Source organism: Camelus dromedarius, chromosome 1, assembly GCF_036321535.1.
Source record: "Camelus dromedarius isolate mCamDro1 chromosome 1, mCamDro1.pat, whole genome shotgun sequence".
Taxonomy (NCBI): Eukaryota; Metazoa; Chordata; class Mammalia; order Artiodactyla; family Camelidae; genus Camelus; species Camelus dromedarius.
In genome coordinates, this window is record NC_087436.1 from 78,292,598 (window position 1) to 78,315,175 (window position 22,578).

A 22,578-nucleotide genomic window follows, 5' to 3' on the forward strand; every position below is an offset into this window, starting at 1 on the left:
TGCAATAAGTTCTAATGATACAAATGGATAAAATAAACCATTCACTCACTCTAAAAACAGGCATCCTAAAGCATGTGGAAACTTTCCTCTATGTATATACAAGCACAATAAATGGTTACTAATAAGTAAAAAGTAAACATTTCATCCTTTTCAATGTAATCCACTGAAATTTAACCTTTCAGGAACATAAAGAATTCTAAGAACAGGAATTCTCTTCTTTTTAATTTTTAGATTTTAAATGTTTACTCTCTGAATCTCAATGTCCCCATCTGTAAAACCTAGCTAGCTCATAGGATTGGTGTATGATAGAAATGACAAAATATATCTGAAGTGCTTGGTACAGTATCTGCACATAGCAAAAAACAAAAACAGGTGATAAAGACAAGTAAGTTCAGGGGCCAATGAAAACCCAAGAGGAGGACTACCTGTGCCAGTGGAGGTCAAAGGAGCTGCTTGAAATGAGGGCTCTTGAGTTTTGAAGGGTCACCAGGCATCAGTCAAACCCAGGACTGGAGCCTGAAGGTCATTTTAAGCTAAAGGAAGAGTATGTTGAGGGGGAAGGTATAGCTCAGGGGTAGAGTGTGTGCCTAGCATACACGAGGTCCTGGGTTCAATCCCCAATACCTCCATTAAAATAAATGAATTTTAAAAATTTAACTACCCCCCCCAAAACAAAATAAAGAAAAAATTTTTTAAAAAAGAGGACATTCCTCGAACAAGAACAGTAACAGCTGGTAGCCTTAGGGAGGGAACTGAGTTTGCAGAAAAGATCTTGAAAAACTACTCTGCAAAGGGAAGGTGAAGCCACAAAGCAAGGAGATCTCACAACAAGCAGGAAGTCAAACCAAATATAAACGAGAAACTACGATGGGTGAGAGAAGAGAAGGGAGAGGATAAGAGTGAAAAAACAGAAGACCTGGTAACACAATGAAAACTGTGTTTATAGTCATTTCAGTCTAGAATCAAGCTCCATTTTACATATCATCACAAAGTATTTTTGCACACTTTGACTATGCAATAAATTTTCCAGAAAGGAAACAATCATATAAATTTTATAAAGATTGAACTTTGATAGTGTGGTATTTTCCAAGAGTTGGTCACTGTATTAGTTTCTTTTTGCTGCTGTAAGAGATGATCACGAACTTAGTGGCTTCAAACAACACATATTTATCATCTGTCAACTTTAGAGATCAGAAGTCTACAGTGGTCTTCACAGCTGTGTTCCTTCTGCAGGTTCTGTGGAGAATCCCTTTTCTTTCCTTTTCCAGCTTCTAAAGGCTGCCCACACTCCTTGGCTCAAGGCCCCGTACCACTCCAACCTCTTCTTCCACTGTCCCACCTTCTCTGCCTCTGACATTCCTGTCTGTCTCTTATGAGGACCCTTGGGTTGACACTGGGCCCACAAGGATAATTCAGTATACGATCTCCATCTCGAGATCCTGAACTTAATATCTGCAAAGCACCCTAACGTGTTCAGTTTCCAGAAATTGGCAAATAGACATCCTTGGCAAGGCCATTACTCTGCTTAGCACAGTCACCATTTGGAGAAATCATATCACTGACTGCGATGACAAGGATCCTGGGTTTTGAGTGGCTAAGATAGAACACCTGCTCAGTCTGCATTATTCACAGTCTCATTCTCAATGATTCTAAAAAAAGAGATGAAAATATCTCACAATCTTTTATGTCTCTGATATAGTTCTACCTAAGAATTTACATTTACTTTATTTACTTTCTTTTAATTTTTTGTACAGTTGGAGCATTTCTTAAAGTATGTGTAAACAGGTTATATTATTCATACAAATAGTAAAGGAGTCATTACAAAATGTTTGTTAAACATTTACTGCCTAAAGTGGTCACTGGATCCAATAGGACCAAGAACAACTCAGTTAGACGGTATTATTTTTAGTGAGCTGAGTGGTATTGAAAAGTCTACCATATGTATATTAAATCTGGTCACAGCAGTAGCAGCAAGTGTGAAGTTGAAGGTAAATATTCTATGGTAAATATGCTAATAAAATGAGCAGATGTGCTTACAGGGTACGGCTAATTTAACTGAACTTTCTTACCTACCCGTGCATTCTCAGACCCTGCCCCCTCCTTGGCCAGCCCTCTCAGCTCCTTACCCGTTCCAGTCCTGCAGGCATGGAGAATCTGACAGATAATGAAGCATCTGGAGAATCAGCTGAAGCATCACAGACAGCTGAGCTCTGTACAGTTACATGAAGCATTGCAAAAGGAAAAATCAAGGTCATTCCACTGATGAAGACTCTTCCATCAGTGTAATGACGGCTAGAGGAGGTGGGATGGCCAGGAAAAGGGGGGAAGACAGTGAAAGGATAGGAAGACAGGACAACTCAAACTGGGAGCAGAGGACTGTGAGATTGGGAACAACAGCCTGATGGGCTATTCTGGGTTGTGGTAAACACCTCCGGCTGTCTATTACGATGAGGAGGTTATGTAGTGAAGTACACACAGTAAAGAAGCCAGAAAACAGGCCTGAGTGAGCTCAGACACACTGGAGCACCGTTTCCCTGCAGTTCTAGGGCTGAGCTGTGTGGGTCCCCTTCAGCTGCAGGGTTCCCTCACTCTCCATTCTGGGCCTGAACCTTATGGTGAAACAGCCTCTTCCTCTTTGCTCTTGCCTCTTCCAACAACAGATGCATTGATTGCCTTGGTCTCACTGTCTTTAGGTGTGTGTGTGTGTGTGTGTGTGTGTGTGTGTGTGTGTGTGTGTGTGTGTGTGTGTGTGTGTGTGTGTTTCCTGATTCTCTCTCTTCCCCTCTCCTCCTTTGTCTCTTCCTTCCTCTCTTCCAACATCAGATTGGACAGAAACCACATAGTATAGAAAAACCAATAAGCTACGTCTTCCCATCAAATTAATTCAGTTCCTCTGAGCCAGTCACCTACACATGGCCTCTCTGAGCTCATGACTGTATCCCTGATCCAGGAGGAACGCCAGGAGAGCAGAGGCACATCAGCAAGCACAGAACTTGATGATCTGGGGGGCTGAGCCACCCCAGCAGATGTGGGTGGTATGGTACCGTGGACTAAGTAGCTTCTAGAGTCAAACTGCCTGGATCTTGGCCCTGTCACTTATTAGCTTTAACCTGAGTAAGTTACTCACCATCATTAAGCCTCAGTTTTCTCATCCATAAAATGTGGAGATACATAGGAAATAATAGAACTTACGAAGTTGTTCTGTATATTAATTTTTTTCAAAAAGCATGAAAAGTGCTTAGCACCATACCTGGCATAGGGTAGCTCCTAAATGCTGGCCAGATTTCAGCCTGTTGGCCAACAAGACCATGTTATCCATCATAGTTTTTTTTTTTAAAACATTAATTTTGATTTATAAAATAGTGCATTAACATTTTAAAAGATTACATTATCTGAAAGTGTTCATCATGATTACTAGGTTTCTCGGCACCCTCTCAAATACTGTGCTTACCTCACTCACCTCATTCTAGATCTAGACCGGCTTGTGGCGGTGACGCTATGCTTCTGGACCCATCAGCTCAGGCAGCTGCCTCCCAGAAACCTATCATTTGCATTTTAATGTCCAGATTTCCCTTGCTACTCCTTCCTTTTGTGGACTATCTTATTTCTCTCTTCTATTTCTTCCCCATTTTGGTTGTTTTATGATTGAGTTCTTAAGGTTTGAGAATATTTTTGTTTGCAAAATTTGTGTCCGGAATAATATTGGGTCTTGGACTAATGTCATTATGCAGAAGCTACCATATTTATGTAGTGGACTCCTGTCCTTAGTTTCATTTTAAAGGAGATTTATTCTTAGCTTAACTAGAATGCAGAACTGCTGTTCTGTAAGTCAAGCGCCTGGTGGGAAAAAGAAGAGTGATAACACGTCTACAGCCATACCACCCTGAACGCGCCCTATCTCATCAGAAGAGTGATAACATGGAATTATCTTTTACTAAAAAAGTCTTAAATACCATAATACACTAGATGAAAATAAGTTTATTTTTTCCTTGAGCTTTGTTTTTTTATTATTATTGAATTATAGACAGTTTAAAATATTGTGTTAGTTTCTGGTGTATAGCGCAGTGGTTCAGTTATACATATATACTCCTTTTCATATTCTTTTTCATTATATGCTATTACAATAATTAAATATTATTGAATTACTATATTCAACAATATAGTTCCCTGTGCTATACGGTAGGACCTTGTTGTTTATCTATTTTATATGTAGTAGTGTGTATCTGCAAATTTCAAACTCCCAGTTTATCCCTCCACCCCTCTCTTTCTACCTTAGTAACCATAAGTTTGTTTTCTATGTCTGTGAGTCTGTTTCACTTTGTAAATAAGTTCATTCGTGTCATTCTTTTTTAGATTCCACATGTAGGTGATATCATATGGTATTTTTCTTTCTCTTTCTGGCTTACTTCACTTAGAATGACAATGTCCTGGTCCATCCATTATTTCATTCTTGTTCATGGCTGAGTAATATATATATATACATCCATTCATCTATCAGTGGATATTTAGGTTGTTGCTTCCTTGTCTTGGCTATTGTAAATAGTTCTGCTATGAACATTGGGATGCATGTATCGAAGAAAATAAGTTTAAACCAAAGAAGGCTTAAAGCAATTCTTTGCTGAAGCCTAAGATGTTACTAAGAAAATCTGAACCCTAATTAATGAATTTGCTAAATAGAATGCGTTTGCAAGACAGCTCGGGATTAATCTCAGCTAAAATATCTATATAAGGACTTAGAACTCTTCAAGGGAAGAAGTAGCATACTATACACAGGATAGAAGTCAAAAGCTCAAATGCCTCTTGGGGCCAGAAAAGCAGGGAAAGGCATGAGTTGGAGGGTGCTGGGAAGACAGTGGGGAAAAGTAAGGAACATGGTGAACTGGAGGGGCCTCGCTCTATTCAGAGGGGGCAGTGGCCCCTTAGCTACGGTAGATTATTGTCATTTGGAAATCCATACTAAGGTTCCAGTTATTCCAATTTTTCAGGACAAGCCCCAAATCCAGATATTTATGTGAAAACACTCATGCTTTGAAATATTAGCTCAGTATTTTGAAAAATCACTCAAATGGACAAAGCAAAACATATCTGAACTGTGACTTTCCAACCTCCGCAAAGAGAATCATCTTTATTACAAGGAAAGGGAGAAAAGTATACATTTTCATTCTTTCCTTCTGAAATCCTATCTAGAGCATTTCTGAAGCATGGAAGATTTTGATTTATGCAAATCAAAACACCTTCTTTGTTTTAGTTAAACTAAAAGGCCACTTAGAGAAAGCCATGAACACAAAAATCAAAGTTTTGACTTCAAAACAGCCTGACACAAGGGTATGCAGACCGACTTTTCTGAGCTGAAGTGCCACGAATTTTTCAGAGCTAATATTTCATTCTGTTAAGAGAAGAAATTGCATTATTATAGATCCTTTATGACATTTCCCAGAAAAATCTCACCTCGTCTCTACCTCCTATTAGGTTTAAGCTCATTGGCTCTCCTTGTAGAATGACTGTCATTCTGAAAAACTGGGTCTAACTCACAGGCGAGAACAGCCCATTAGAGGACCAGCCTGAAGAGACCCACCCAAACTCAGAGAACCACAGGGGAGTTGGGCTGGGACCACATTTAATATTTAACAAGGAGAGCTGTACTCAGAGGTATTATTATTTTTCCTTTGCTCCAGAAATACAAGGCGGATGCTTTGAGCAATCCCACTTGGGCCTCACCTCCCACAGGATTTATACGAATACATCTGCTCTTTGAAAGGGATTCTTAAAGCTGTTGGCCTACACTGCCCTTGAAGTCGACTCCTTTTTTTGAGTTTGAGATGCTCAGCTGCAACCAAAGCAAGCCTGAGCATGCATTCTATTTCTGGAATGTCTCAGGGTGCTGGAAAATTAAGGGAGAGGAAACAGAACTGAAAGAGACCCTTGGCCACAAGGAAATGCGACACGGAGAGACACAAGCTTAGGTAAGACAGGTGCGGGAAAAGAGGAGTAAGTGAAAAATTAAATGACTCTGATGCCCACTTAACAAATACTGTCACATTAAAAATCCATGATATTCTCCCAAAGCCTCCGCCCAGGGCTCATTTTTGCCAAATACCATTCAATATAACACAAGTTCAAGGGGAAAAAAAGGCACTGGACAGCCAGTCCCCTGGAGCCTATGGCAACAGAATTTGACCTACATTGCTGCAATGCCCAGTTTGTCCTTCTGGGTCTGTCATGGCTAGAATTCAGAAATGAGCTGACTGTAAAAGTTAGCGTCAGTGAGTCTGATACACACGGCCTTTGATCCTTTGAATAATATTTGTCTCAAAACCTTCCCTCTTTCTAAAAAAAAAAATAGTATTTTTTAAAACCCAAAATATAAAAATGCTAATTCAGGTTTGTTTGTTTTCCTGGGGGAAAAAAAAACAGTAGGCTCTCCTAGAGTCCCCATTGTTGGGGGTCTGTAGAGATGATCTCCATCTCTTTTAAATTCATCTTGTTGGTTTTGTCATTTTTTTATTCAAGCTACATCTTCTAGAAAGCCACTGGGCATCTTTCATAGCCATGAAAAGATAACATGGATGGAAAGATAATATGGGCCCCACTTCAGGGAGTCCGATTTCTTCTCTGTCTCCTGTCAGGACCTTCAAGGGGAATTGTCACCACCAGAAAGCAGTGACTTTTAACTTCCCTTAAGCTAGATTCAGTGTTCAGATCCTCACAACGATGTAAAAGGCCCAAATTACTCTTCCTGATACCAGTAAGAATTGCACGGGCAGACAGAATTTAACTCTTGGGTGCTATAACTGCAGCTTATGGCTTTTCCTTCTTCACTTGCCCAAATCTAGCGGCTACACTAAAAACTTCTCTGTACTAATGTTGCATAGAGTTTCTCTCTTTCCTTACATTTTCCTTCAAGTGAGGCACAGATCATTCCTGGGGGTGCCAGAGGCTCAATGCAGGAAAGACTCAGCCAACAACAAGAAGCGCATATGGGAAAATACACAAGTTGGAGCAGACACTTGAGGACGGTAGAGCAAAGGCTGAGGGTCATTTGCGAGAAGAAAATGATAAAGAAAAAAATGATGTGGCAATCGTACACCTTAATATTTATTCAAATGAGTTGAAAACTTCTGTCCACACAAAAACGTGCACATGGATGTTAAGAGCAGCTTTATTCTGCCAAAACTTGGAAGCAATCAGTTTTATCTACTCAGTAGGTGGATGGATAAACAAACTGTGGTACAGGCAGACAATGGAATATTGTTCAGTGCTAAAAAGAAATGAGCTGTCAAGCCATGAAAAGACAGAGGAACGTTAAACGCATATTACTAAAGTGAAAGAAGCCAATCTGAAAAGGTTACATACTGTATTACTCCAACTACATGACATTCTGGAAAAGGTAAAACAATGGAGACTCAAAAGATCAGTGGCTGCCAGAGCCTGGGGGTGGAGACATGAACAGGCAAAGCACGGAGGGCTTTCAGGGCAGTGAAATGAAAATGGTGGATACGTGTCATCCATTTATCAAAACCCACAGAATGAACAACACTAAGAGTGAACCGTAACATAAACTGTGGACTTGGGATGATAACGGGCCATCAGTGTAGGTTCACCAGTCTTAACAAACGCACCAACGTGGTGCAGGATTCTGACAGAGGGGAAGTCCGCTCCTGGGGCAGGGGTGGCGGGAGTTGAATGGGGGAATCAGAAGGGCAGAAGAACACTGCTGATGGAGAATAAGGATAGAAATAGAAAATGAAAATAATACCACGGGAAAAGTTCAAGAGCCTCTTTTAGTCTAGCAGGAAAAACTAAAAACTTCTCCAGGGAGCTGAGGCTAACACTGGGCTCCTTTACTGTCTGCAGCATGGACTGCTCAGGTGTAAATGGGGCATGGGGTGTTTTTTTCAGTACACTTATCAGCGTGTAAGAAGCTCTCAGATACTTGGTGCCAGAAAGAAAGGGGTAGAGGAAAGGTACAAACATTAACAAAACACGATTTGTGTTTAGAGGAGAGCTTCCAGTTCCGTGGGAAAGAGGGACATTATATTCAGTAACAGGGACGTTGGTGGAGAATGGGGATGGAAGGGGATGGAAGGAGATGGTCGTGGGCTGAACAGACAAGTGCCAGCATCAGTGCTACAAACCAAATCACTGACTCCCTACCAACTACACACATTTGTGACCCTAGATCATCTAACCAGTAATGTCTCCTTCGGAATCAATCTTACAGGTAAACGATGTAATTTTAGGAGCAAGGATAAGATCTTTCTACCAACCAAAAATTGTTCCCTGTTTTCTAATGCCAGAAATTCCACCCCTTCAACTCGATTTCATTATCTCTGTCATCTATTAAAATGCAAATACTCTTGGGAGAGATTAGACTTTAAGCCATATAATTCAAATGTAACTTACTGTGAATTCATTTTTTCAGATCTGAGAAGATGGCTTTGATAGAAGCAAGGATGTAGTAAACTCAAGATCATTGAACACCAGAGAAATGTGTGGGCAGGAGACTAAGAAGATTTAAAACACTCTGTTAACTGGTGGCTCTGGCAATTCAATTTTCTGTTTGATTAAAATCGAAGGCAAACAGTGCTACTACTGAATGTTTGCAAAGCAACCAGAACGTTGATGGCATGTTATTTTTACCATTAATATTGTTATTAATCTTGACAAGATACTTGGGGAGTAGAAAGTTTTGCAGGAAGGAGACAAAAGTGTCTGCTATTTATTTCAACACAGCTCACTGAAATTCTCCACTGGGGTAATAGAATATTCACTTGCCATTCTTTGCCCTCTGTGTATCTATTTTCCTCTGATTCCCTTGAGCTGAGGGGGTCAAGAACAGGTTTTGATATTCCCACATCCTACAAAACATATCTCAATATAACCTAACCTCCTTAATTTTCACCAGAACTTATAGAAAAAGCAACAAGACCTAGTATGACCTTGAGTACCTGACTACAACCTTGGGGTTCTCTCATGAGCACCCTGAAAGCCACAACTACCATGCTTCCCCTTAAAGTTCGGACCAAAACACATACATAAAGCCCTTCCCTTAGTTCCCTTCGGGATACCAAGATATTTGGCACTTTTAAGCAAAAAGAAAATGAACACAAAGGAGAGATAAAGCATAAAGACAGCCTGATTTACCAGGAGAGGCTCCTGATCCCACCAGGTAGCTACTTCCAGGGCTCTAGGGCCCTGCCCAGTCCAGGCTGTCTCCCCGACTCTATGGAGCACTCTAGAGAAAAAGGGCCCACACAGCATCACAGTCCGCACCCTAAAGCCCTTAATTCTTCCTACACCTGCACACAAACGTCTTACAACCTACAGCCAGGGACCCAGGAGCCTCCTAGTGTTGCTGCCTCCCAGCCCCTCCCACACATTCCCTGTGTCTGATCTGAGACTTACCTCTTCTCTAGTGAATGAATGAGTCTGTCCTTTAGGACAGACAGCTGCCTTCCCTCACACCTCTACACCCCATACAACCTCCCCTGGATATCAGTTGACTCCATAGTGGGCCCAGGAGATATTTTACCCACATGATGACATGATATCTGTGTAACAAGAAATATTTACACATGCACACCTGTCAAGGATAAGGAGGAGGGAGGGAAAATGAGCAGTTGAGTTTTTGCATCATACTCCCCCCTAGGCTGGAAGAATCAGTCTCTAGAGTAGGGTCCCTATGTCTGTTTATATCACCCCCCATGCCTAGTACGATGTCTGCTGCAATTAAGTGCCCTATAAATGATTACTGCATTAAAGAGCAAATGAATACATTCAATGATTTCCCCCACCACTTAAAACCCAAAGTGAAAGGCTAACTCAGTGCCCTGAGGCAGCCCCTGATAAATTCTGATTTTTTCAGGACATCGTCAAGAAAGCCTCCATTGATCAAGCTCCAGCATGAACTTCTCTCTGCTGCTCACCTTCCAACAGAAACACTTAACTATGCTAAGCTGGAGAGATAATCAACTAAACAAACAACCCATCGGAGATGAAACCACCCCAAGGCAAAGGCAATACTTTCAAAACTACACATAGATTCACGGAGGCAAATGAATACTCTTCTATACTCAAAGAGAGAAAAATGCCATATTTAGTAAGAGCTAGTATTGTTCAAAACTGACTATGTGCCAGGAAATATAACAGGCACGTCATTTATATTGTTTATGGAACCCTTAGAACAACCCTTACAAGTCAGAGAGTATCATCCTTGTTTTGCAGATTTTAAAAGTAAGCTTTAGAGAAGTGTGTTTGCCTATAGTCATTTGTTCTAAAAGTTAACAGCATGAACTTTGGAGTCAGGCTGTTTAGGTTTAAGTTCTGACCCTGCCTCTTCCTAGATGGGTGTCTTACTTAGTCCTTTCAGGCTGCGAGGACAAAATACCACAGACTAGGTGGCTTATAAACAACAGAAATGTATTTCTCACAGTTCTGGAGGCTGCAAGCCCCAGATCATGGTACCAGCATAGTCAGGTGAGGGTTGCAGACTGTTCACCGTGTCCTTACATGGTGGAAGGGGTCTTTTTTATAAAAGCATTGATCCCATACATAAGAGCTCCACTCTCATGACCTAGGCACCTCCCAAAGGCCCCACCTACTAATACTATCCCCTTTAGGGGTTAGGGTTCAACAAATATTCAGACCCTAGCACTGGGTAAACACAGCTTAATATATCTGTGCCTCAGTTTCCTGATCTTCAGAAAGGAGCTCACAAGTGGACCAGTTTCTCATCTCCACACCTATCCTTCTGTTACCAGCTTTACTTTGTTTTGTTTTGGTTTTTATAACCAGCTTTGTGATGCTAAGTCTGGGACTCTGCAAGACACTCCTGCTTAGTTAGCAGGCTTCCTGTTGGCTCTACCAGTAGGGGGCGCTGGAGGGGAGGGTGCTACGGAGCTGGAGCAGCAAAAATGAACTTGCTCCTTCCTGCGCGCTTCCTCTGAGCCTCAGCCCAATGCTACCACCCTTCTCTCCTCCCTGCAGAGCCACTGAATCTGGCTGGACTGTTCCCAGGACTTGTAGTACCAGCTTCACAGCGTGCGGGCCAGCACCCTCCCCCTCAGAGATCTGCATTTTAGCTCTGCGGGGGCCCGTCCTCTAAGTGTCTCTGAAGTTTTAGTAATCCCAACTCTTTCCTTCCTTCCCTCAGCCCTGGGGGTGGTAACCGCTTCCAGGACTTGCTACCCCCACCCACACCTTAGAGTTCTCTTTTCACTCCTTCCATTTCCCAGTTAACAACTTCACAACCAATTAGCAGCTCTTCATATTCAAATTGTCTCCGTTCAAATTGCTGGTGTGATTACTCTGCTGACAGACCCTGAGGGACACAAGAACACCTACTGGAGAGTACTTAACAAGTTGATCCTTGTAAAGTGCTCCTAACTGTACCTGGAGCACAGGGTTTGTCCTCTCAATGCCAGCTATGACTTCCTGCAAAGTGTTGAAGCTGGCATAGAACCCAGGTCTGTCCATCTTCTTCCATATCAACATGATGTTTCTCTAGTAACAATAGCTGTGATCTCAGGCACTGGGCTTGGTGCCTTCACAGACGCTCTCTTTAAATCTCCTTAAACACCTCTTAGGTGCTTTACATTCATGAAGTGTTTTTTCTCTAACAGTTGACATCAGAAAGGTATTCTGAGTTAAGATCCCATTATCCTCAGAGGTTAGGCAAGTACTCCAAATAGTTCAAACATCTACACGAGAAGCATAATTTTAAGCATAAACATCTCCCAAATTCTAATAAATCTTTTTACCTCACCACCCTCTATGTCATCAGGAAATAACATAATTTAAACATAGCGTGTGTGTCCAAGGATTAACACTTTGGAATTTCAAATTTTCCTTTGTTTTTATACATAAAATTTCAATGAAATATTATAGAATTAAAAAAATTATTAACTGCCTATTTTATGCTAGGCACTGGGATATAAGTGCTTTCACATATATTATCTCATTTTATCCTTAAAACGTACTACATAGGAGGTACAATCATCTTTGTACGAATATGTCCAAGGTCACATAGCTAGCAGAGTGACAGAATCAGGAATTGAAACCAACTTTTTCTGACTCACGGAGCTCATGATTTAGCCAATTCATCACAGGTCATAGGTGAGGGTCATTTTCCACAGCAGATGCTAAGAGTTTGGTAAAAATATGAACTGAGATAGGAACAAATTCCTTCACTGTGAAGGGCTGAGAAAATAAAAGAGCTGAATCTGGGAGAGTAGCTTCTGACTTGGCTTTCAGAATTGCTTGTAAGCCATGGGGAAATGCTCAGATTCTTTCACTGGGTTTCTAAAATCTCTCTCATTCCATTTCATTTCAAGGATCTCTTTCCAATTTCAGTTTGGCTATTATGGAGGCAAAGGAAATGAAAATCAAAAAATACTTTGTTTCTGGGTGTATCCTTGACTTCCAAAAACAAGTCACCAAAATAATTATTTTTTAAGGGATAACACAGAGGCAGGAAAGAAAACATACCTTTTGCTTGGTGCTTGATTTCAGGCCAACGCGGGAGTGACTTTTGGACTAGAGGAAAAATGAGAAAGGAATTTATGAAGAACACAATATAATGATAGAACTTATTCTGAAGTCATTTCTTCTAGAAGGTATGCTTTTTTTTTTACATTTTTTATTGAGTAGTAGTCATTTTACAATGTTTTATCAAATTCTAGTGTAGAACACAATTTTTCAGTTATACATGAACATACATATATTCATTGTCACATTTTTCTTTCGCTGTGAGCTACCACAAGATCTTGTATATATTTCCCTGTTCTATACAGTATAATCTTGTTTATCTATTCTGCATTTTAAAATCCCAGTCTGTCCCTTCCCACCCCCCGCCCCCTTGGCAACCACAAGTTTGTATTCTATGTCTATGAGTCTGTTTCTGTTTTGTATTTATGTTTTGGTTGTTTTTTTTTAGATTCCTCATATGAGCAATCTCATAAGGTATTTTTCTTTCTCTTTCTGGCTTATAGAAGGTATAAGTTTTAAGTTAAAATCCTTTCCCCTAACCTTCCTTCACATCCCCTAGAAATCTAAAATAGAAGCAGAGCATAGACTCCAGGGCTGAATTTTACATACTGAATGGAAGACTGTTTAAATCTGGGCGCTGAGAAGGCAAAGATGCACCTACGCTTTGTCAATGCCTTGCTCATTTTTACTGATTCAGCATCTTTCTTAGAGGATGCCGGCAGAAGCTACAACACATGAGGAAATACTTCCAGCTATAATCGGGCAAAGGGAGAGGAGGGGAATGAATAAAAGAAGAGATAAGGCAGAAAGAAAAGAAGGAGAAGAAAGAAAAAACAATGCTCTATAAATTAGAAAAAGAGAAAATAGAGGCAGAATGAAGGAAAGGGCACATTTGTGGCAAGATTTCCAAGTGCCTTTCAATAGGACGGATTTTAATCTCTGCTAATTTAAATACATTTTCAGTAGACAGAAACAAAGCTCTCAAAAACATTAGTTTTTCTAGAGGGCTTTTTCTTTTCCAGCTTCTTTATGATATCTAATCTTATTTGGGATTAGGAAAGGTAAAGCAAGCATTAGTTAAGAATATTTTGGTATAGAATACCATTATGGTTTTTCTCCCAATGAGAAAAGGGAAAAATCAAGCTTACTGTGTTGAGCATTCAGATAGTGAATACCTTTGGCATTAAGTGTACTATGAATCAAAGTTAACTCTAAACCAGTTACTACAATGTAGCTAGAAAAATGCTAAGTCTACAGTCCACAAACTGTTCAATCCCAGGATTCCTTTGCCCTCTTAAAAATTATTGGAGCCCCCAAATAGCTTTTGTTTATGTGGGTTATATCCATTAATATTCACTCAGCAACTGGAAATGAGAATTTTTAAAATGTATTTATTAATTCATTTTAAAAATAGCAATAATATACCCACTACATATTAAGTAACAAATGTTTACATATTTTATGCATATTCCTAAGCAGAAAAAAATAGTGAGAAGATGGTATTCTTTCACAGTTTTTCAAATCTTTGATGTTTAGCTTAAATAGAAGACAGATCCTCATATCTGCTTCTGCATTTAATCTGTTTTGATATGATATGTTTTGGGTTCAAGTAAATGAATAAAACTCAGCCTCACTCAGATATGTAGTTGGAAAAGGGAAGAGTATTTGTAATAATTTTTTCAGATAATTGTGAATATTTTTCTCTGATAATACGCCAAAAGTTGACAATTGATAGTTTCTTAAAGGTTAGTTACTATGTCGAATCTAAATTATATCAATGAACTTTTTATACTCTATTATATAAAAATTTGTCATTCTATCTTGCAGTTTGAATAGATCTTTTACCCACACTTGGTTTTATAGCATCAGGCATTGGTTGTTATCTGGAAAAGTGATTCCGTGAGTTATAAGTTTCCCAACTATTGACATATTTCATCACATAAGATGGAAAAACAATCATATTTGTTAGTCACCAGCCTCACCAGAAAAATCTTCAACTCTTGGTAAGCTGGCAAGCTCACAGTAACAGACCCAAGTTTCCCAAAATTCTAATTTTCACTTGAAAGCTTGAATTTTATCATAGGCAACAAAGACTGTCAATTGCTTTTCTTGAAGCGACAGACTCACTCCACTCATTTTTGCGAGCATGTCTGCCAGCTACGTGAGTCTGAATAACCAGAGTTCACCTGTCACTTGTCTTTTGAAGTTAAACTGATACTTCATGAAAACAGAGGCTAGCTTGGCCGACAATTCAGTCACAGAAGTGCTTTTCTTCAAAACAGCTCCTGAATGTTTACATGCAGTAGAAGTGCTTTACAAATACTTCCCATTTTGTCACATAAGATACTAAAAAGATGATACTAAAATTTCAAAGGTTGCAATTTAGTGAACTTCAGAATTTTTCCTACTTCATCAAGGGCATTTTTAAGTGACTGTGACATTTTATTTCCTGCAATACAGTTGCACGGTGGTGAAATTATAAGGACTACTGGTGCAGCTTGGTGCTACCGCCTTCATCCACGCCAAAGCACCGTGGCCCTTGCGGTCAGTGCAGATGTCATCCGGTTAAAAAAAGCAAAGAATGCGTTTTTACTATAAATTATGAAAAGAGCTTTGGCTTCTCAGATTTCCTTTGATAACTGCTGCTTAGGCGTTTGAAGCAGTTGAGCCAATGGTAATTCGACTCTCAATGAACATTCAAAGAAATGGAGCTTAGGAGGAGCAAAGCCAATGAAAAGCAAGTTACCATTGTCCCTCCCTCCCTCCTTCCTGCTGCCTTAGAAGAGAGACCAAGAGAGCAGGCAGGAGCACACTGCCTTCTGGGGGACAGTCGGAGTGGGGAAAGAAACCGTAAGACGTCTACAGTGGTCATCTCCCACGTGCTCATATGGTGTATTGAGATCCGTCTAGATTGAGGTGGGCTGAATTGTTCCCCCAAAATTAATATGCTGACTCACTAAGTCCCAACATCTTAGAATATGACTATATTTGGAGATAGGTCCTATAAAGTGGTAAAATAAGGTAAAATGAGACTCTACGGGCAGGCCTAACCCAACATGACTGGTGTCCTCAGAAGAGAAGAGACTAAGACACAGACAGCACATGAGCATAGAGGAAAAACCAAGTGAAGACAAAGAAGACAGTCATCTGGAGCCGAGAAAAGAGACCTCACCAGAAACTAACTCTGCTGGCACCTTGATTTGGGTTTCTAGCCTCCAGAGCCACGAGAAAGTAAATTTCTGTTAAGCCACCCAGTCTGTGGCACTCTATCATGTAATCCTAGCAACCTGGTATTACATAGACCCTGACTAATCTACCCTAAAGAAGTTAAGAATCCAAAAATGGGGGTCCAGCAAAACCGAATCCTGAATCAAAAGGGGCCATTATCCTCACATTCATTGTCAACCACATACATCTGAAGGAAAAATGTCTGGTTCTCAAATGTTAGAGCTCACAAAGATCATTTAGGGGGCTGTTCACCACACAATTTGCTGAAACCCAACTCCGGAAATTCCAAGTCAGGAGGTCTGAGGTGGCTCCTAGGAATGTGAGTGTTACTGAGCATCTAAGGAAATTCAAAGAGATACATGGTCCACTAACTACAACTTGAGGACCACTTGCCTGCCAAGGATTGTGGGAATCTGGGATGAGAAGTAGGAAAATACAGAAATGGGTGCTGATTCCTGCCCGCCTTTCTCTTTGAAGAATACAAATAAATGAGCCTCTTTTCCCTTTTTGCTTCTCTTTTAAATGCCTGGTGTTAAAATTCTTAATTTGATTGAGCCAGTGGGTGGGCCGGGATAATGGAAACAGGCTGAATGTTGGTAAATTACTCAAACTAGTCCAAAAGCAGATCTGCACTAGTTCTTTAAATTCCCCAGTTTAAAAACATAAACACACAAATTTTGTGCTTATTTACATTTTTAGAAATTTAGTTGGGTTTCTATGCCATATTAAATGCCATAAACATCCATGAATATGGCCTTTGTACTCACTTCAAAATCATGATAGCAAACATGACTTCAAGGACAAGACTTCCATTTATAAAAGGGATTGAAAGCTGTGATGGTAAATTTTATGTCAACTTAACTTGACTTGGCTAGCGGATGCCCAGATAGCTGGTAAAACATTATTTCTGGGTATGTCTGTGAAGGTGTTTCTGGAAAAGATTGGTATTTGATTTAAGAGACAGAAGAAAAGAGATCTACCCTTACCAATGTGGGTGGGCATCATCCAATCCGTTGGGGCGCCAAACGGGAGTAAAGGCTAAGGAAGAGCAAACTCCCTGTCTTCTTGAGTTGGGATAGCCATCATTTCCTGCCCTTAAACTTTGGAGCTCCTGCTCCTCAGGCCTTTGGACTCCAGGACTTACACTAGCAGTTCCCTGGTTCTCAGGACATCATATATATATTACATGATTTTAGTATATTTGCTTTGTGTAAGTGTTAGTATTGTGATACTGTACTATTTTTAAGTGGACTTGCAGAGAGCATTTCAATCATATCAGAGGTTAAATAGGCCTTTGTATAATATATAAATATATATTATATATAAATAATAAATGTATAACATATAAATATATACTATATATAAATAATATATATAATATATGTGATAATATATATGTGTATTTCCTATTGGTTCTATTTGTCTGGAGAATTTTGACTAATACAAAAGGCAATCCAATTCCAGAGAAATATCATTTCCATTTGACATAAATGAGTTCTTTGATCTCTCCTGGTAAATGTCTTACCTAGACAGAATGGACAGTGGGCCTGGTAAAATATCACCTGTATTGTCCGTATCATGCTTTGCATTCAGTCCCCACTTATAAACTTCTAAAAATGTCTTTCATTAGTTAGGCATTAAAGACATAGAGTTTATTTTCCCCATAGAAGTCATTTTATAGGGGAAAAACACAAAGGCCTATTTAACCTCTGATATGATTGAAATGCTCTCTGCAAGTCCACTTAAAAAATAGTGCACTATCACAATACTAACACTTATACAAAGCAGAAAAATACTAAAATCAATTTAAGAACAATTTTGCTTTTTCTGTATATCTTGAAGAATAGTGTGAATAAAAAAAGCATACTTAATTTGAAGAAGATGGAGACTGAAGTAGACACTCTGGAATTCTGAAGAGGCCTTACTAGAAATTTCAGGACATGGTATCCACTGCTAATAAATGATGCCTCGGGTCTGATACCCCCAACTTCCCTCCCAAGCAGATGCTTTTGCTTTTCTTGATTCAAGTTCAGCCCAGCGTTACTCTGCTCTGGAGCAGCTGCGACTCGGGGCACTTAGGACGACTGTCGGTGAAGAGTAGCAGGAGAACAAAACAAGCTGCTAAGCAGCTCCCTGCACAGGGCACACCGTGCCCAGGCCAGCCCGCACTGGGGACTGACTACTTACTGCCTATTGTCACCTGTGTTCAAGCTCGAAAAACTCAGAAATGAGAAGAGACCATCAAAAGGGGGAGAAAAAACTTGCTTTCCTCAAATAAATGAGTAAAAATTAGAAAAGAGAGGAAAGATGGGGAAGGAAGAAAGACAAAGAAGAAACTAAAATAAAAATAATAACATCAACAACGCACATTTTCTGAGCATTTACAATGTGTTTCCACCTGCCCTCCAACTTACATGTTTCTACAGAACTCTCATAATACGGCCACGAGAGAAGCATAATTGTATTACGATCTCAGTTTTATAGATGGGAAGACTGAGGCATACAGAGCAAAATCATTTGCCCAAAGTCATGGTGCTGAGAAATGGCAGAACCAAGATTTGAACCAATCCATCTGATTCAAAGCCCATGGTCTTAAAAACCCTGCTATTTATATGAGAATAACTGCCCAAGGAAGAATTAGCAGTGTCTAGAGTAACAGAAATCAGAGACTACCCAGAAACCACGTTGCACGAATAACTGCTTCAAAAGAAAGGAAGTCGTGGGGTAAAGGTAGTAGATCAGAAGTCTACCCAAGTCAGACCTGAGCTGGCATCAGCGGCCAAGGACGCCAAGGTGTTGTCCAGAGGCAGCTCTGCGGGGAGGCAGGATGGGGAAGGGTTATTATTTAACTGGCACCACATCTGCAACAAACATTCACAATATCAGGTGCATCTAACTTGACGACCCTCTGCAAGGTACTTTATTGTAGACTTCAATACCTTTAAATAAAGCTAGGCTACCTAATAAGGCTAATCCTCCACCACCACAGACACATACGTACTTGACAAGAGGCAGCAGTAGCTGAAGGAAATGTTACAAAAGAAATCCATGATTTTCTTCTATAATCAAATTATACCAAGTGTCCTGGAATTGAGACCTGAACTCTTGTAAGTCAATGTGAATTAGAACAGTGTGTCCTGTAGTTATTCCAAGGCTGAAAACAGCAGGGGGGGATATGATTATGTTTACCAGATCTGTTTATGACAAAGAGCATTCTGATAGCTAAGTCTACAGTTGTGACTGAGCACAGAACAAGCAGGACTTTAATGGAAACCAAATGGGAATTTAAGTGACCTCTCCCAGCAAATATCAACCCTTTTCCCCACCAGTGATCCTGCTCACGTTGGAAAAGGGGCCCCACTATATGATTTCTCTCCTACTTCCAACAGAACTAGGACACATGTCAGTTTTCTCTACCAACATTAAGAATTCAATTTAAACCCCAAGATGAAACTGACAAGGGAGCAATCTTAAATTTGGGCCCTGGTTTGAGTTCCCTTAATTGGAGCTGCAGGGTAATTTAAGGGCTCACTCTGCAAATGGGGTGATTAGCAACCCAGTAAGCCGGCTCTCTTAGCAGGCTGTACTCAGAAGTGTCACCCCCAGGTTCAGAGACTGGGACAAGGGACACCGCTGAGCTGATGTGACATTAAGAACGCTCCCCTTCCACTTCGTGTCCTTGTCTGTGCTTGCCTTCCAGACTACAAAAGAAGAAATGGCTAAAAATGGAAAGGTTCCAGAAACAGGAGTATCCGCCACTGGATGCTTTGTCAGGTGATAACAGTGCAGTAAAACTGCATAGTGTTAAAAGAAGACACTCCCTTGACCTGTGGATTGTTTTTAACCCGATTATCTTTGGAAGAAATCATGAAGACAGTTGAATTCAAAAGACCTATGATGCTCTGAACGGCAATTCTTTCATCACGTAGGACCACCGCCTCCTTGACTGAGGGAGAGGGAAAGTATCTGAACCTCCAACAGAAATTTCAGGAGTCTCCCCTTGCGGAGGAGTATCTGTGTAAGTGACTGGGACAGAATTCCTCTCTGGTCACTGAGCTGCTGTCAGGCCCTCCCAGATTCCCTTCCTCTGATTTTCAGCTCTTCCCACACAGTGGGTCACTGCACAGCCGTGGGCCCAGTCCCATCTGGGGGAGATGACCAGATGTTCTCATCCGGGAGCAGCGGTGAGTCAGCCTCAGCTGCTGCTGGACGTCTCTTTGCCTTTCTTTCTGTTAACAGTGCTACATCACTGCAGCAGGCGGGCTCCCAGCAGGAGACAGAGGGCATTCTAAAGGGAGTTTAGTGAAAGGATGTGGCACAGAGGTGTAGACAGGATGAAGGGAAACCAGTAAGGGGTGGGGATGCACCCCAGGCTAACATCAGTGCCGCCAGCCCAGGGGACAGCTGCAGCCATGAGAGAGGGGGGCACCGGGAGCCCCGCAGCTGCCACACTGCAACCCAGCTGTCAGAGAGTCAGGGAACTCTGTCCCCGCACCCTCCCACACTCCAATGCCACTGCCCAGTGGCCAAACCCAAATGGAGCCAGAGGACCCTAGAGTTAGAGGCTGTGAGGTCAGCCTCCTCATGCAACAGGACATCTCCAACCCTGTAATAGGGAAGAACAAATCTGACTTCATATTAATCTGTTCCTTTGGCTCTAACCCTGTGCTGCTTCCAGTCAAGCTGGTTCTGTACTTTTTTGTAAAAGAATTTTGCCCGTAGCATGAAATATACAGGCTAGCCCATTCTCAAAGCTCCAAACTTTAAGGTTATAACACTTTCCCATTCATATAAAGATTAAAAGTTGCAGAATAGGAAATAACACTTGCCTTATTGGAGGTTTACAGGGACACCATGACCTGACCTACATGGACAGCTGCAAGAACAAAGGATTCTGACACCAAGAGGCTTACAGCAACTAATCACACCCCTTCCCCTTTTTAGTATAAAAGGAGCCTGAATTGTGACGTGGGGGAGGGGAGATGGCTCTCCAGGACATGAGTCTGCCATTTTCTCAGTCTGCTGGCTTTTCAAATAAAGTCATTATTCCTTGTCTCAACAGTTTGTCTACCAATGTGTTGGCCTGTCATGCAGCGAGCAGAACGAGTTTGCACGTCAGCCTTTCTTTAGGAAACACCTCCTTCCCACCCCCTTCCCTTCATAGTGAATAAGTATTCTGTGGTGAGACTACATGTATGTCCTTGCCTCGTAGTTCTTCATCAGCTTCCAGTCTGTGTCCGTTTGAACTCACAGTTCCCTGTTTCATTCAGTGGGTACTGACTTCTTGGAATCGTTATTTATTTTGAAATTCCACTGGCCCCCAGAAGTGGCCAGTGGGGACCTTCAAACTATTCCTGAGTCCTCTGGACATGTCCCTCTCATCCTCTGAGCCCTTCCTTACTTTCCTGCACAAAACTTTCCAGCTCACACTGTGCCTTCCCTGACCCAACCCTTTAATCAACCATTTCTCCAAGGACCCCTGGTTCCTTTCAGTGAAGAATGGTATTAAAAACTATAGATATTTACATTTAGAAAGTAATTTCTACTGCATAGATACACATTTACATTTATACGTATATTTTACTCTACATCTCTAACTTTCCACCTATTTATCTACCTATCTAGCTATCTAGCTAGCTATCTAACCATCCATAACAAGAAAATCATGAATTCACACCAGTACCTCCAGTTCCAACCCAGGACCACAGGGCTGATTTTACTTTCCTCCCTTTCCATGTTTGTACTACGTTTCTGTCACAGTTGCAACCTGGCCCCTTCATTCCCTGCCTGGGCTCTGACCCTGTCCCAGAGCTGCCCCCAACCTTCACAGGGGGAGCCTTCTCACACTTCTCAGGCACTGACACCTCACTCTGGGCCACCTTCTTCCATGGACACCCTCCTCACCCTGCCTGGGCTCCGACACTCCATGCCAGGCCATCCTCCGTCCTGGACACTGATCTCCAGCACCGGCACTGAATGGACACCTCCTCACCCAACTCAAGCTCAGACATGATGCACCAAGCAGCCCTCCTACCTGGATGCTCTCGTTACCCACCTTGGACTCTAATGCCTGGCACAGACCACCCTCCCGCTGGGATGCACTTCTCACTGCCAGCACCCTGCTCTGTGCCACCCCTGCCCCCAGGGAAGACTCTTATCTTGCTCAGCCCCATTTAATGGCTTTCAAGTGGAACGGTTCAGGAAGGGAAAGGAAAAGATGGGAAGAAAAGAAACAGAGGAAGAACAGGAGTGTTAATTTACTAGAATATAAACCACGGATCATTAGTGGCTGTGTTACCCACGTCACGAAGAGCTGCCAGAGAATGACACCAATACCGGGAAAAGCAGAGTCAAGAGTTGCCAAGAGAGAGAAAAAAATGTGACAATGAATATACGCATGTTCGTGTATAACTGAAAAACTGGCCTCTACACTGGAATTTGACACAACATTGTAAAATGATTATAAATCAATTAAAAAATGTTAAAAAAAAAAAAAAAAAAAAGAGTTGCCGAGAGAGTTCCAACATCATGTGACAACCTGGGTCCAGCCATGTCTGAAGTCAGGTATATGACCAGATTTTCCCTACAGAAAACAATAAATTAAATGATGTGCTCAAGCTAGTTTCGGGTGGAATTTGTCACTAGGAATCGGCAAAGTCTTAATAAATAGCACAACTATCACTGTTAATCTTGTTTTTTTCTTGCGGCGTTACTCTAATAACTGACTGGGGTTGTGCAACATACTTAACAAAGTCCTTATGAGGTATTGCAATTCAGATAACTGGATTTTCCCATTAATAACTCAACAATACATCCACCATACTGTGAGTAGGATTACATTAATTGTCTTTCTACCCTTTGAGC

General features: G+C 41.1%; 1 protein-coding gene across 1 annotated transcript in view; it reads right to left on the minus strand.

The window, feature by feature from the left end:
• The window catches only part of RASGEF1B (RasGEF domain family member 1B), a 492,806-nt gene that overhangs the window by 376,999 nt on the left and 93,229 nt on the right, over positions 1–22,578 (minus strand). The window contains exon 2 of the mRNA XM_064485730.1: positions 12,487–12,534. Within this exon, the coding sequence (XP_064341800.1) occupies positions 12,487–12,534 (48 nt within the window). The remainder of the gene's footprint in view (positions 1–12,486; positions 12,535–22,578) is intronic.